This window comes from Anastrepha obliqua, chromosome 2, assembly GCF_027943255.1.
Source record: "Anastrepha obliqua isolate idAnaObli1 chromosome 2, idAnaObli1_1.0, whole genome shotgun sequence".
Taxonomy (NCBI): Eukaryota; Metazoa; Arthropoda; class Insecta; order Diptera; family Tephritidae; genus Anastrepha; species Anastrepha obliqua.
In genome coordinates, this window is record NC_072893.1 from 74,750,679 (window position 1) to 74,768,160 (window position 17,482).

The 17,482-nt window shown below is 34.2% G+C and overlaps 1 protein-coding gene across 1 annotated transcript in view; it reads right to left on the reverse strand.

Annotated features, from left to right (window-relative positions):
* Positions 1-17,482, reverse strand: part of LOC129236832 (protein sidekick) — a 188,636-nt gene that overhangs the window by 32,946 nt on the left and 138,208 nt on the right. The window contains exons 6-8 of the mRNA XM_054871084.1: positions 10,208-10,327; positions 5,297-5,452; positions 1,044-1,472 (exon numbers count right to left, since the gene is read on the reverse strand). Of these exons, the coding sequence (XP_054727059.1) occupies positions 1,044-1,472; positions 5,297-5,452; positions 10,208-10,327 (705 nt within the window). The remainder of the gene's footprint in view (positions 1-1,043; positions 1,473-5,296; positions 5,453-10,207; positions 10,328-17,482) is intronic.

The window sequence follows — 17,482 nt, forward strand, 5'->3', positions numbered from 1 at the left end:
TTCATTTTTAGAAATTTCCTCGCTTTTTTCCATTTATTAAGTTCCTATGAAATTTTGGTTTCTTCATGTAAAGAGTAAAGGACCGCCCTGTTTCGGATACGAAATGCAATGCACTACAGTTCAACGTTTGCTCTCCATTTTAAATAAATAAATAAATAATTGGCGCGTATACTTCCATTGGGTGTTTGGTCGAGCTCCTCGTCCTATTTGTGGTGTACGTCTTTATGTTGCTCCACAAATGGAAGAACCGCATAAAGTATCGATTAAACAATTTAAACTTTATGCTTTAAGTCGACTTTGAACGGCAAATTGTTTTTATGAGGACCTTTTTCATAGCAGGAGGTTTGCCATTGGCATTGCCATTGCTCTCGATTAGCCAGAAGAATTTCTGGGTTGCTTGGTTCCTTCGTGGGCTTTAGCGTTGCAGTTTTGAGTTAATTTATAAACTTTTTCTATAATTACAGAGTATGCTTAAAAAAAGGGGTGGAAAGGAAAGCGTACAAATACATACTTCTATACCAATAAGCCTTTTCAAGGTTCTCGGCTAGTTTTTGACATATCTTCGAAGTATTGCATTACTCTTTAGCGACTCAGTTTATTCTTTATTTATTCAAGCGGCACTTTTAAATGAACTTCTTGATTCCAGCCCATTGAAATACCAGCAAATCATGGTCAACACACATTCAGAAATATTCACACATATTTGCGAAACCAAATGAACTTAAACTTAGACAACTATATACATAAGTATCTGCACTTGTTTGACTATGTATTTGTGAATTATGTGTATTTTTGTGAGATATTTTTGCAATACCCTTTGAATTTACTAAACATATATACATATGAATAGGCCATCACCCTATACAATGATCAGGTTGCAGTCCACTTTGAAGTAGGTAAACTCATATATATAAAAATGAATTTTTCTGCATTTAAATATGGTATGCTTAAAACTGGTTATATATGTATATACAAATAGCACATGACATTATTTACTTATGGTACATAATATTATTTACTTTTTAGTATATTTGCGGACTTACCTAGTTCGGAGACTTCACGCCGCTGTATGATAAACTTTAATATTGGACTATTGCCATCGAATCCCGGCGTCCATGAAACGTTGATAGTTCGTTGGTTGGGCGCGTCAAGGCGCGCCACTTTCACATTGCTCGGCGGGAATGGCAATTCGATGACACTTAAACGCGCCGAACGCGTCTCATTGCCGCCTGGCGATGTCACCACACATTGGTATGTGCCCACATCGGATGCGCGCACAGCTTGTATTTCGAGTGTGCCGTCCGATTGTACGCCGATGCGTTGAGAGTTACTGATTGCTGTCGGATGACCTTCGCGATACCAGTCGACGTTATACGGCACGGTCGGATCGCTGGAAACTTTGCATTGCAGTGTCGCATTGAGACCCAGCAGAACAGTGGTGTCAACCGGTGGCTGGATGATTTGTGTGCGAACTGTGTGTAAATAAAAATGCGGTTGCCAACAAACAACCGATGGAAGTAAAAATAAGAAAAAGAGAAAAAAGAAAAAGTAATGGAAAAAAATATTAGAAAAGTTTTGCAGCGGTTTTGCCTCTTCGAATTTAAATGGAAATGTGAAAACGTTGCTGATGGTAGGAAATTGAATTGCACGCCTTGGCATTTTCCTGTTTGCTCTGCGTCCACCATACAATCCTGTACATTCTACTATCAGCGGCTTTGCAAAGTTTACCAAGATTTTTAGGCCTTTTTCTACCTTCTTTTGTTCCCCTTGGATTGAGGCTGTGACCATTACTGTGTATGTATGTACATGCATGCATTTAGCTTCAAATACAACCACAAACGTATAAGCACACATATATGCAGTTTAATGTATTTGCAAACTACCGTTGCAAGTGCACAGATTTTGGTGTGGGTGTTGGAGTTGCTTTCCTGATGGCAGAGACATAGATTTTTCTGGCGATGAGGTGAAGCATGTTTGTTTCCATTTGCGCTTTTGCAATACCAATGCAAGCTGTTTGCATGTGAAAGTATTTTGCCAGCGGCATGAAGTTATGAAAGTTGAATAGAGTTTGTGCAAATTTGATTTGCCGCCTGGCTGACAGGTGGCTTTGAAAGCGATTTATGCCATTTAGAATTCCGTTGATGGCTGCAGCAAAAAGCTACAGCTATAGCTGTATATTAATGAAAAACCGATTACCGTTAAAATAAAAATAGTGTTTTGAAAATATTTAAGGGAATGAATAGAGCAGCAGTTTAGTTAAAGAAATTCCTGAACTTGATGATACCCTAGAAGTCTTCGAGCTAAATTTATTTAACTACAAATAGCTCATCCAGCGTCTAAATTTAATTTTATAATTAATAAAGCGGGAGACTCCTGGAACTGCGCTATGAAATTTTATCTTCATTTTTTAATTATCATGAATAATGGGTTTTTGAGGGTTTTACGAGTATATTGCCCCGGTAGATGGTTGTAGCGATCGATATCTCGTAATGTAACGATCAAACAATTTAAAGTTTATACTCGTTCTTAAGGCGACATCTGACACTAAAATTCTTCGTTTGCTGTTTTTTGTTTGTTCAGTTCATTCAGTAGCGAGTTACAGGGTGTTAACAAAGGAAGTCAACAAAGATAAAATTCAGTACATTTACAGCTTTTCTTTGATTAAGGCGAAAATGCAAGCCAGACCGCTGGAATTCTGAATGGCGTTTATGGTGCCGATGCTATAACAACTAATTACATGCAATTTTGGTTTCGTCGATTACGTTTACGCATTTTTGATGTTAAAGAAAATGCCCATAATGTTGAAAATGGCAATAAAATCACGGAAATAGTCGAAGTGTACCGGCGTGTTAGTAGTCGTAGCATCTCTCAGGAGGTAAACATTGACTATGAAACAATTTGCTTAGAAATATTACGCAACCATTATGAATTTCCTTTTCCTCAAGCTAATATAATTAGCGTTTAGATCCCTTGTTGGATGTTTGACCGAGTTTTCTGTTTTCCTTTTCAATTTTTCAAATTGAGCAATTCGAAACGATAGAGTTTATTTGACCGAACGTTCATACGAGAATTTGAGTCATCGATTGACCACCAGGAGGCAGCACCCGCCACTGGTAATGGTTTAGGCCGCTGTAACCGCAAATGGGCGCTCTCCAATCGTTTTCATCGAGCCTGGCGTTCAGGTTAATGTGAAATATTATCTGGAAAGTATTATGGAGGTTGCTTTGAAGCCGTTAGCAGACAAACATTTTGGTGGCAGAATAGCTAAAAAACCACATTCCGAACTTCGTAACGTCCACACAATGGCTCTCAAATTCACCAGACGCGAAGCCGATAGATTATTTTCTTTGGACCATTTTGGAGAGCAAAGTCGGAACTAAAAGGTTCACCAGTCTCGAGGCGCTGAAAAAAGCCATTGTCCGCGAGTGGGCCAAAATACCTGCAAGTCACATCGGACAGGTTTCGATTCGTTTCTGGACTGCCTCAAGGCCATAGCCAAGACAAAAGGTGGTCATATCGAGCAAAAGTAAATTGATTCTTAATTTTGTATTTTCACACATGTTTTACTTTGAACTGAGTAAAAGTAAGTTTCTAAACTAAATTTATGGACGTTTTAATTGGTTAAACTTCGAGTGCTGGACCATATAATTAGCGGCCCCAAAAAGCAGTGAGTAGTAATTTTTATGAGCTTAGCTCATAATAATTTGCACTGGGCCTTAAAGGGTTAACCCCATTTTGCTACAAGACTTTTATTTTCCTTTTTTAACTTATGGTTATTGTAGTGTAAAAATCAAACTTTAATTTTATTTTAATTATTATTATTTAACTTATTATTTTAATAATAAAAAAACAACATAATTGGCGCTGTTAGATGTTTGTCCAAGCTCCTCCTCAATTTGTGCAATGCGTCTTGATGTTGTTCCACAAATGAAGGGACCTACAGCTTTATGCCGAATCCGAACGGCAAATATTTTTTATGGGGAGCATTTTCATGGCAGAAATATACTCGGAGGTTTACCATTGCCTGCCGAGGGGCGACCGCTATTAGAAAAAACTTTTTCTTCATTTCATTGTTTCATGGAGATTCGAACTTACGTTCTGCGAATTCCAATGATAGTCACGCACCAACACATTTGGCTATGGCGGTATTAACGATACTGGGAGAAAATTACTACCCCAAATCAAATATTGAAATTTGTATCCTTTGGCATCCTCCGATCTATTCCAAATACATTGAAAATCAAAACTCTAGGATGATAATATTGTAAAGCTCATTCTAGACGTGTTCCAAAAGGATAATTGAAATCGAATGTTTTCGAATTCTTTTTCTAATTTATGCCTATATATTTCGAGAAAAACGGCTGCTAAGTTTTCAATTTCCTTGTCTCCTTAATATATATCGCCATGATTTTTTTATATAGCGTAAAAGAAGAACTGGTGGCCATTTCTACATACTCATCTAATTTCTTCTTGCATTATGACTTTATTGTAGTAAATGAGCGATTAGTATTATAATTTATGCTCTATTAGAAAAACTGCTGACCACCAGGTAAAAAATCAAATCAGCTTTAATACTGAAGGGAGTATACTAATACTGTGTTATGCAGAAGCAAAATAAGTAAATTAATAAAACACGAGAACGGAACAAAGCTTGTTTTCATATATTTCACTACACGTCGCCATGGTTACCATGGTCCAAATTGCTTACAATGTTGCATACATTCAGACACTTTCTAATACAAATCCAATCAAATGATATGGATTACTTCGACAGTCTAATTTATGTATATACAGAGATACTGTACATTTGCCTATTATTCCTAAATTTAAAATCAAATTTAAACACATAAAGTTGCTATTCACGCCCATGCTATTCAAATATAGCTTAGTGACACAGTTTATCATTCACATTAAATACATTTTTTTCATTAACAAAAATCCTCAACAAACAAACCAAAAAAAAAAGTTATCACGCCCATGCTGTGTTAAAGTCGCTAATTAAAACCGTCGGAATCAGTAGTTATGACAACTAAAACAATTTGCTTGGTTTTCTCATTCACAAGGTAAAAATAAAGTTCGCAATAATGTTTATTTAGAACCAAGAGCAGCGCAATCAAGCAGGGAGTTTGTTAGGTGTGCAGCAGGAACAGGAGCAAATGCAGGCTGTAAGTTGATATCGGCAAACTACTTTATAAGCATACAAACGCAATCGTAATACATACAAAATACAGTCATACATTTTGCTGAGGTTAGCGCATTTAATTGTTGCCGCTGCCTCTACATACCGCATACTTACCCAAAACGCTTAGATATGCCTCGCCATTGACGGTGCCCGCCTCATTCGAACGCACGCACGTATAAAGGCCAGCGTCCGTTTCACGTACATTCGACATTAATAAATCACCCGATTCGAGAATTTGTATACGACTGGATATTTCAACAAGTTGTGTTTCTGTTGTTGTTATTGTTGTTTATATTGATGCAAATCACAGCCATGTGTACAGATAATATTCACAAAGGAGGCAAAATAATGATGCGGATGATGAGCGTTTGTTGGAGGCGGCAGCAAAACCAAATTATGCATTTACAGAATAGTGCACAGTACGCAGTGCATTGTTATTGTTAGCGTAGTTAAAATGGTACAAGCATTTTTGCGAACCAAACCATATGCGTGTAGGTATCAAAAAACCAATTAAACGGCAGTCAGCGAAGGCGGGCACAGAGACAGTCATGATCATAATCACAATTTCACGAGCGCATTAAGTATTCAAAGTGCGGATGAAACGGATGTTGGACGAGCGGGGATGTACGTTGCACAGGTGGAAGGATATTGCAATTATAGTGTGTGCGATAATTTTGTAGTTGTTATCATTTTGGCAAAGCATAACAAGCATAAAAGCGCACAAGTCCCGCAGTTGTGTCAGCATCGAACAGGACAAGTATACAACAGTCAGGCAGTCAGGCAGGCAGCCAAGCCGGGCACGGACAGCAGGTGGCAAGTAGTGCGAGTAATATACGTTTTGATGTACAGCCAATTGTTGGTGTTATTGCGGTTTCGGTTGTGTTGTTTTGTTTTTTGTTTGGTATTCGTGAAATTAATGCGGTGGTTATGTGGTAAAAAGGATTTCAGCAGCAAATTTTAGCATTTTAAAATACGCATTGCCACATTTTGGTTGTGATTGTAGCAGTTGTTGTTAGCGGCATTATTGATGTTGTTGGTTGCGTTGGTTGGTTGGTTGGTTGGTAGTTAGTCGCAAGGGAACACACAAAATTAGAAAAGGAGAATAAAAACAAATATTTCATTAGTATTAGTAGACATACAATATTGAGGCGTGCACATTTAAATAACTTTTTATTGGCTAATTTTGTTATTAAATATTTATAAATATTATAGCATTAAGCACTTATAATTGCGGTGCAAATTTCATAATGTGATTTGATCACACACTTTTGTTTTGTGGCGCTCTAAAATTTAATCGTAAATGTGGCGCAATGAAAAATTTGCACTGGCACACTTTTTCGTTTTCATTTATTATTTTTGAGGTTTTCAGAGGCCATTTGAGTGAACATTTGAAAGTAGAAAAAAGTGATAATTTAATTTATAGCTTTAAAGATTATATTCACATTTCGCTACGATAGGGGTAGCATTTAGGATGCGTCTTATTTTCCAACTTTCTAAAAATAGCCGCGTCAGTTCATTATGCCATCAGCTAAATAGCAGATGCGTGAGTTTTAAAATGTTTTTGTTTTTTTGGTTGTGGTTTAGGGGTCGGCTCTACCATATGTCAAATATGAATTAACACTATGCTTTCCTATAACTTATCCCATACGAAACACTTGAATTAATTGTACACATGTAATAAATAATGCCGTTGAGAGTTTACTGACGTAGCGGTTAGTTATTGTGCCTTTCTCCGCAAACACTGACAGTAATTTTGATCAAAAATTTTGATATTTTAACGAAAATTCGACAAGTTTTATCTTTAATATGATCTTTATTATGGAATGAGTCATATTTTTATAAAAAAATAATTGAAATTAAAATATAAATAAATAAATATAATAAATAATTAAATAAATATAATAAATAATTAAATAAATATAATAAATAATGAAATAAATAGAAAAAGAATTCTCAAAATAACTTATTGAAATTTATTACTTCCGAAAAAAAATAATTTATATTAAAAGATAAATTAATAAATGCTAAAGGCTTCTCAAAATAACTTTTTAAAATTTTTCATTTTATAAAAAAATAATTTAAACTAAAATATACATAAATAAATAAACAAAGCTTGACGAAATAACTTTCCTAAAATTTTTCATTTCATAAAAAAATAATTAAAAGGTAAATAAATAAATAAATAGAAAAAAATTCTCAAAATAACTCATTAAAATTTATTATTTCATAAAAAACTAATTTAAATTAAAATATAAATAAATATACAGACAATACTTTGCAAAATAACTTTTTAAAATTTTTCATTTTATGAAAAAAAAAATTTTATATTACAAGATACAAATACAGAGTAAAGACTTCCCAAAAAATTTAAAAAAAATTTTCATTTTATAAAAAAACTAATTTAAATTAAAAGATAAATAGACAAAACTTCTGGAAATAATTTCTTACAATTTTCCATTTTACAAAGAATTAAAATTGCAAAATAAATAAATTAATAGACAAAATTTCTCAAAATACCTTTTTTAAATTTCTCATTTTATAAAAAAACTATATTAATTGAAATTAAAAAATTGATAAATAAATAGCAAAAATTTCTTAAAACAACTTTTATAAATTTTTCATTTCCTGCTAGCTTTCTTAAATATTAGGTTATTTGAGAATGCGAAAAAATATCGTAGTTTTTTATGTTTTCGAATAGAGTAAAAATAACACAAAAATTTTATGTCAAATAAAAAAACAGCCCAACATGTAAGGTGGCGCAAAATGAATCACCCTATGGGAAGATTTATAATGTTTCAAATGGCGTCGTACGTGAACGATATTTGACACTTGTGAACTAGACAGCTGCAATATGCAAACAGACAAGAATTGGGTACCCAAGGCTTAAGGTCAAAATCTAGATTTCCATCTCTCCAAATCATTGTTTTTATTTAGTGCAAGAGTTATTCAAAAACAAAATCAGATGATTATTTATAACATAACATACATATAATATATAATGAATCTACGACATATTTTTTTTATTGAGTGTATTTTCGTACTCAACAACCATCACCGCAGCGTTTGAAATTAGAATTTAGAGAACCACAGTATCATGCGTGATGTGTCAGAAATTTTATTAGACATTTACCAAATTGGTAGATTTTCGCTTTTACTCTTTATGGACAAGTTGAATGGAATCCTGTACGTTAGGTGGACCACCCTGTGTTAAGCTATATTCAAATATTATATATATGTATATAATTGGCGCGTACAGCCTTTTAGGGTGCTGGCCCGAGCTTCTCCTCCTATTTGTGGCGTTCGTCTTGATGTTGTTCCACAAATGGAGGGACCTACAGTTTCAAGCCGACTCCGAACGGTAGATATTTTTTATGAGGCCACCGCTATTAGTAAATAACATTTTCTTCATTTTGGTCTTTCACCGAGATTCGAACCTACGTTCTCTCTGAATTCCGAAGGGTAGTCACGCATAAACGCATTCGACTACGGCATCCGCCTATTAAAATTTGCTATATTCAAATAGTATAACCGTCCTTATCATGCGGGTAAAGAAAAATGTATGATATTATAATTGATAGCCTATGGCGTATGAGTAACATTTCAAACTGCGATTGCTTAATAGTGCTGGGTTTTGTGCGTTGGGGCGTATGAGTGTTAGTTTTGCACGCCATTTGGTAGCTTGTGCTTCCGGATTAATCGATTTCGAACTTGCATAGAACATTTTTTACTTTAATTTAAATTTAATTAACAAGGATTCTGAAACTATAGATGTGAGCAGTACTTTGTATTGCATGAAACTTCAACGATTTAATGCTTGACCGATAGAATGTGCCACGTCGATTTAAGTGGTTTTATCGAAAGTTCATATATATGTACATATGCAATGTATGAAACAGAGGTCGGCTTTACTAGTGTACACAGATTAATCGCACTATATGAAATATGAAAATAGCTGTAGCTGTTTGTATCGCCAAAATATCGTTAAAAATATGCCATTTTTCATTGAATTGAGTGAATTAATTGGGCACTGGCTACCCCTACCCTAATAGGCCGCAATTGACTGCGTTTTCGTTTTCGTTTTCATTTTCGATTACACGTTTGTTCACTAGATAATCCAGTTTAGTCCAGATAAATATTGAATCATTTCAACTCCTTTATTTATTTAAAATCGAGCCTCTGAACGTTAACATAGATACATAGATATTTTAACATACGAGTACATACTTACATTAGGAAGGCTGAAGAAGCGGCAAACAGGGCAAAAGAACTTATAAGTAGTAATGTTTACTTTATTCAGCTTCGCCGAAATGTCTATCTATTTATGTACCTTGCTTTGTTTCGGCAGCATGTAATGCTTTGCTAGGTTACTGGGAGCTCTAACGGGCTCTATTGGAACTCTGTAGTATCGTTGCTACTTCATTAAGCAGTGTTGCTCCCTCTGCTTGTATTGCAATATCTACTATTTAGTTTTCTAATGAAAATTACGAAAATGTGTTTGTGTGTTTTTGAAAAAGAAAATATAGTTCTATTTCTATTTCAAAAAAATTAAGTAAATTTTGGCATACAATTTTCCCTCTAATAACACATAAATATTGTACATCCACTCAGCACATGATATATAACCCATCAAAACTTTGCTCATTCATGTAAAGATGAAAAATATCGTCTAATGAACGTCTGAGTGGTTGTACTTCTAATGTTAGCCAAAAACGTCCAAAAACTTTCGGCACTTCACTTCAATAGACGAAATAACATAAAACTTTCATATACATATGTACATGCGCACACACATATATATATATATATGTGAATATAAGAACGTACGAGCGCTAAAATAACCTGCATATATAAATTTATGTAGGTATGAAAATATTTTGTGCGCTTTTTCCGAGTTATTAACTTAAATGCTAAGGTACACCCGTGTATGTGTGTGTGTGTTATAAGCCTGTTTGGCGATAAGTGCAGCTTTTATGCACACATATCTCCATACAAATACACATACGCTCAGCTTTCGCGTCGACTTACCGTTGTAAATCCATGTGATGTTGGGATTTGGTGCACCAACTGCTCGGCACCAAATAGTCGCGTCCTTGCCATCCAATGCGGTTACGTTTTGTGGCGGTTTCTCCATCACAGGTGCAGAAGCTATGGGAGAAAAATAAAAATAAAAAACAGAGTTAAAAGAGTTGGGCTAGCACAAAACAACAAAAACAAATAGCTAAAACGACACAAAGTAACACGAGAGCGCCAAAAATGCAAAAAATAACTTTCGCGCAGTGTTTGTTTTATGGTAAAAAAAAAATTCAAGCAAATAGTGTTCAAGCACAGTGAAAAAAAACAACAACAACGAGCTCATACGTGCGATAAGGTTGGGGGTGATCAAGGGTGTACAATCAAGTGGTTTATGCTGGTGCCAGCTGGTCAGCTAACCGGCAAGCTAGCAAGCCAGCCAAGGCAGGCAGCTAACAGACCAGTGTCGGGCCAATTATTCATTTACGAACTTTGGCCAGCTTCATAGGCAAAAAAAGGTGTAAGTGCAAATAAAAACATACTAGGTGCTTTGTGTGCCTACTCAGTATGCTGCAGAGTTTACTTCAACCGTCATCAGGCAGGCAGGCCACTCAAATTGTATGAAATGTTTTTTAGTGTAGTAAATATGCAAAAAGGGACAATCCTTGGGCAAATATGAGTACAGGTGCTAGCGTATGCTATATGAAGTTGGCAGGTAGTTTTGTTTGAGTGTTTATTAGGGTGGGTAAATGTTTTTTTTTCACATCGTTCCAGCAGATTCAGAGTCTACATAAAATTCAAAGAGAAAGTTGACAAGAGCAAAGTTGGCTTGAGAGCAATTTCGAGCCCCCGAAATTTTAAAAGAAGAAGAAGGCAAATCGTTAATACGAAGTTAATATGGAGATTAATATTGACCAAAGTATGAATGCTATTTTTTTCCGAACAAACTTGTACACTTGGGGATTTATTGGTGCGAAGAATTTATTTTTGACATCTATTGATTATTTCAAGAACCCAATGACGGCGCTACAAAGTAAATTATATGTAATTTTTTAATAAAGGATCTTTCAAAAGTGACGCCTAGATGTCAGTAGTGAATTCTTCTTATCTTTGTCAAGTAGCCAAATGTAAAATTTTATACGATAGACAACGCATTAAAATTATTGAAGCTTAGGCTGAAAATTATCGGTCCTTAAGAACAACATATCGCTGCAAAATTAGTGATTTTTGTTTGGAGAAAATAATTGTCCGAATGAATCAACAACTCAAATCTGGTTATGAGCCATATTTTTAATAAAATTAGAAAGACCTGATATATATATATACATTTTTACATGTTTTATTTTAAAACAAAATCTAGGTGCGTATTTTGAAATAATCTTTATTATAATAGAAAAAGTGACGGTATGTATATTTTTCGTGCGTATACCAAACTAAAACTTAAAAACAAAAAACAAAAAACAATTAAATTTTACTATATTTGAAAAATTAATTAAAAAATTTTTTTTTAATCTTTTTTTTCAATTAAAAAAGTATTTACAATTATTTTGATTTTATGTCCTCTCAACTTTAAACAGGAGGTGCCCCAACTTTTTCTCAATTTTCCTACTAGTTAAAGATAGTTTCTTTTAAAATTTGCTTGGCTCGAAACCGATCTTAGAGTTATGCTCTAATAAACTTTTTTTCTTAGAATTCCATGCAGAATCCGCATCTGCCAGGAACGATGTCGGGAAATACCATTCCATACAAACCGGCCCACCCTTGTGTATATATGTATGTGTTAAGTGCATATGCATATTTATATTTAAGCTACTATATATTATTTAAAGTGATATATACATACGTAAATATAGCATGATAGTGGGAAAATTTTGTACCAAGTGGTGATGAAGGTATTAAAATGTTGGCATATCTGTGGAAATTCCCCGTATGTTGGAGTAGCATAAATATTATATTTAAATACATATAAATATGTATATAACTTTTGACTGGGTTGATATTTGCGTGTTAACATATGTATGGCTTTTGCTTTCGTGTACAAAAAATAAATGTTGAGATGTTTAAGTGAAGTGTGCTGTTCGCCATGGGCACCGACAGCACAATTTGCATACAAATTATAGGCACACACATCGCTTAATTGCAGCCAACAAGCCAATCACAAATTTTTTTAACGCAAAAATGCGTATTATTTTTTTAAATAAGTAGAGAAAACATTTTCAGAAACTAACAGTAGAAACAGGTGAGTGGAAACACAAAATGAACGAGTCGAAAAGCAAAAATCTGCCTGATTGCTTATAAGTAAGCTAAATGAATGCAAAAGTGACACAACTAAATCCAAATGAATTCGTATCGTTTTTTTTTGTAACTCGAAAATAAGTCGTTTAAAATAAGCAAAAAAATGAACCATTCGAAACATTTTCCCAACAATTTTAACTCGCATTCTAGCGCCGTTGATATATCGGGACTCGCATTTCACTGCTAAGAAAACAATACCATCCACTTTCAAAAATGATTGACGGCGGTAGATATTTACTTACACATACCTATATTTTTATTCAGCTGCTAATGTTTTCTCTGTAGAAGAGCAAACTCGTACCTTTCTTGTCTTGAGGTCAAAACAAAAATTGCCGGTGCGTCATGTGAACTGCCTCCTCGTGTCATATGGGCGTGAGGAGGGCCATTGTAATGCTTATTATTATTGGCTTTGTTATTATTATCAGCGAATTTCACTTGCATGGGTTTTGATAAATCTTATTCATAAGCCCTTTTTTTGTTGCATTGTCACTGCTATGCAAATTTCGAGTCTCTACTTCATCGAGAAGTTAGTTTGAAACAAAAAAACATTCTCCTTTACGGGACTATAGTCTGATGGACGGCTTTCGACAAGACAATGATTAGAAACAGGCTTCAGAGAGTTCAACGTATGGCGCTTATACAAGGGGAAGTTCAAAATAAACAAGACTGGCGTCATACAAATGTTTTTAATGGCGCCATCTTTTTAATGGGTTATTGCCTTAGAAGATGTATCTCTAGCTGACTTCCAGTGAAAGCATGGTGACATTCGGTTCAGTGGAAGCGAAGTTATTGGGTCTAAAGTGTCAGTTTGTTTGTGTTATCGGTACAAAAATGAGTTTCGAACAAAGAGCTAATATCAAATTTTGTTTTAAAATCGGTAAAACTTTCATCGAAGTATTTGAATTAATGAAAAAAGTTTATGGCGATGATTGTCTATCTCATGACAGAGTTCAGTGTGGCTTACACGTTTCAGAGATGGTTGTGAGGACATAAATGCCAATGAACATACGAGCCGCCCAAAAGCAGTAATCACCGAAAAATCCATCGAAATTGTTCGTAAATTTATTAAAAATGAACTGAAATCATGTTCGAATTCATGGAATCGGCGTTGAATATCTCCCAAACATCGATTTATCGCATTTTAACTGATCATTCGATATCGCATTTTAACTGATCAAAGTGTCCAATGGAAGGCCCCAGACGAGCCACCACCCAAAAAATCGAGTTTGGAGAAGTCGATAATCATTTGCTTTTACGATTCCAAGGGAATTGTCCACAAGGAGTTCGTGCCAACGGGCCAACCCGTCAACGCAATTTTCTATCTTGGCGATTTGGAGCTTTTGTTGCATCGCATTCGCCGAAGTCGCCCTGAATACCGCGAAGGAGGCAACTGGTGCTTATCGCATGATAATGCACCATCTCATCGATTCACTCCTATGACTGACTTTTTTGACTTGAAATTGCATTTTAGCCATCATTCACTCACCCCAAAGCTTCTGACGTTTCTATTTTAGCTCAGTCTTGTTTATTTTGGACTTCAGCTTGTTGTTTAGTACCAGAATTCCAACTAGATGTAAGTGGATCAACAATATAACAAACCTCGTCGGAAAAACTGCCTACGGTTCTTTACTGATGGCTCAAAGCTTGACCATAATGTTGGCTTTGGTACCGTATTTCAGGCTAACATTTTAGCCATTATTGAGGTAGCTGTCTGGTTAGGCAAGAATGTGAGTACCTTCAGAGAAATCTATATTTACTCCGATAGCCAAGCGGGGATTAAATTTTCTGGTGGGGTCGTCTCTTAACGAGATGGCGGAATATATCCGCATCCATTTGATATGACATGTAATGCTACAAAAAAGAATTTGGCCAAAATGGGACGCTAAGCGCTCAAAGGCGCTAGTTAATCGCCCCTGACTCGAAGGTCGACATGCACAAAGATTGAATGCACCTCATTTCGACTATAGAAAAAGCTGCAAGAATAAGGAGGCAGAAGAGTCCATTAGACACCATCTCTTTTATTGGAAAAAGCGCTGCAAAATTTGTATTATATTTGGATACAGAATAACTTTGAAGGGCGCAAAATAGATATTGCTGATGAATAAATGAATATTATTCGACAAAAATAAAAAGCCACCTTTTTTTTGATAATCCTCTTATGCATGGCTATTCACATATTGATAATTAACTAACGAGACTGACTGAAATAGAATAAGTACGCACGATTAAAATGATTTAATTAAATTATAAGTCGTATATGTAAGTATATTTGAAATGCGATTATTGTCGAAATGCAAAAAAGAGTATTTTACACTTTTTTAAATATTCATGCGACATATGGCATATGCGACTTGTGAGCGATTCCATGTAAAGTAATGCAAGTATTTTGGACATTGGGGTAAATTGTACTAAATTTTGGATAATTTGTAGGCTTGAGTAAAATAATAAGAAAAATGATTTTGTTTTTTTTTAAACTTAATAATTATGAGATTTAAGCAATGTTGAAAATTTCAGTAAGAGTTTTTAAAAGTGAAATATTTTTGGTCTTTTTTAACTTTTTTATATTTTTTGAAAGTTTCAGGATAAAATATACTTTAAAAAAATAAAAAAAAAATTATTTTACACAAAATTTTACAAAAAATGGTTTTATTTAATATTGGAAATTTCGGTAAGAGTTTTTAAAATAAAATATTTTCGGTTCTTTTTAACTTTTTTATATTTTTTGAATGTTTTAAGTGAAATTTAAAATTCACTTAAAATATTAAAAAAAAATAATATTATTTATTAAACTTTTTTTTTGTTTTTTTTTTTGAATGTTAAAAACTAAAATATCTTTAGTTTTGTTAACATTTTCATAATTTTTTGTTTAATGTTTTAGGATAAATATAATAAAAAGAATTTAATTTTTTTTTTGTTTTTAACACCCTCTCTCAGATTATGTTCAGTAAACCCTGCAAAATTTGATAATGTGATCCGAGTTATGAATATATAAATACGTACCGAGAACGAGTGAAAACTCAGTACAAAATATTACTCTAGCGACACGCTAGCTTAAGCACCCGTACTCGTATATTAGCCGCTACGTATATTAGTAAGCAGATACACTCTAAGCCAAAATTTTTAAAATTTAATAAATCTTAAAATTATAATATTTATCCAGTTTACTTCTTATTTACTCATGCGTACAAATAAAAGAAATTTTTAGAAGAATTGAGTGCTCAAAATCTTGGATCACTTGACATGAAATCACCCGGCTCCTGTGAAAAACTGGCGACCGGCGACGGCAGTGTACAAAATGCTTGCAATTTCTATTAAATATATTCCACAGAAACTGCAAGGAAGTTGTAAGTGCATAGCACAAAACGTTGAAATTAATTAGCTTTGGGTGGTGTTAAAAAATAACAAAAAAATATAAGAATTCAAATAAATATTCGCTAAGCGAAGTTGCTAAAAACTCTATGAAATGATTTAATTAATGGAAATTCTAAAACGTTTGTCCTAAGCGTGGGTGCACATAGTGGAAAATACGCTTTAGTGATGAAGATTGCTTGCGCTTAATAAGACAAATGCAGGTGAGGGCAACCAACCGTGCGCAATAATAATAATACCTACGTATACTTAAGTATGGCTGTCATATTAGGGTGTGCATGCAGTATTTTTAAATTCGACACTTATTTAGACGCTGATCTACTTTTGTTTAGCCACATTTTTAATATAAAATCTTTTGAACTTCCATTTAATGTTGCATTACATATGCGAATGCTCAGTTTTTGAATTTATGTATGTACATATAAGAAAACTGTGCTTCGGCAGAAGAATCCTCTTAGATGCCGTTCTCAGTCAAATAGAATTTATTTCGATGCTATGTCTGGTTCATCTGTAGATACTTAAAGTATCATAGAGGATAGGATCATAGGTATACCGATTGGCGAGCTGCAAGTTAATGTGTCGAGTGGCGTTTAGGCAGGCTAGGCCGTGCTGTGGTCGACAATTGCGAAAATTTGCATTTATTGTTCGACTTGGTTCATGTTACGAAAAAACAAAAAAACGACATATAGACTTAAGTTTTAAGATTTTTTTGGAATCTTCGAGTGTTTCCAGGCGCCAATAAAAAATAGTTTAACTTTTTGTTTAATACATCATAAAGTATGAAGTCGTGCAATTTGAGAAGGGAAATTAAATAATACAGATCTGTTAAAATTGTTTATAAAATTAATAGAAAATTGTTTGTTTCCCATGGAACCTGAAAGGTTATTTCCAAATGAGATCGACAGAAATTCCGATTCCATTTGCGATTCTGTTCATATTTGGATACAAAATATAGGGGTTTTCAATAGGTGCGCTTCAACTTTTTTCCGATAGGGAGGGCGAACGACGCAATATTTTTTATTTTTCGCTTGTCATTTGTAAACTTCATTAGTATACATTTCATCATGGAACGCTACACACTTGAGCAACGATTGCAAATCGTGCAAATTTTTTATGAAAATAATCGTTCTGTTGCTGCTACTTTAAGAGCATTACGGCCATTTTACGGTCCATTTAACAAGCCGTCCCGTTTTGGGGTTTTGTGAAGTCATTGGTCTACAGTAACAAGCCGGCGACGATTTGTGAGCTCAGAGCCAATATTGAACGTGAAATTGCTGGAATTTCGGCAGATTTATGCAAAAGAGTGGTCGAAAATTGGGTTCAACGATTCGACTTCGTAAAACGTGCACGCGGTGGTCATGCAAAAGAAATCGAATTTCATACTTAAATGTATATGTTCAAACTCGATAATAAAAAAAAAATTAGTTAAAAAAGTCAAACCGTTTGTGTTTTATTCAAAAAAGTTCAAAAGTTGAAGCGCTCTTACTGAAAAACCCTATATATGTAAGGAGTAATCTATTTAGAGATATCGAATTTAATTTGAATAGCAATAGCAATGAATACTGAAAAAATTATATATTTAGTTTGACAGTGTTCACGAGTGATCTGTCAAAAAAATCCTACTGA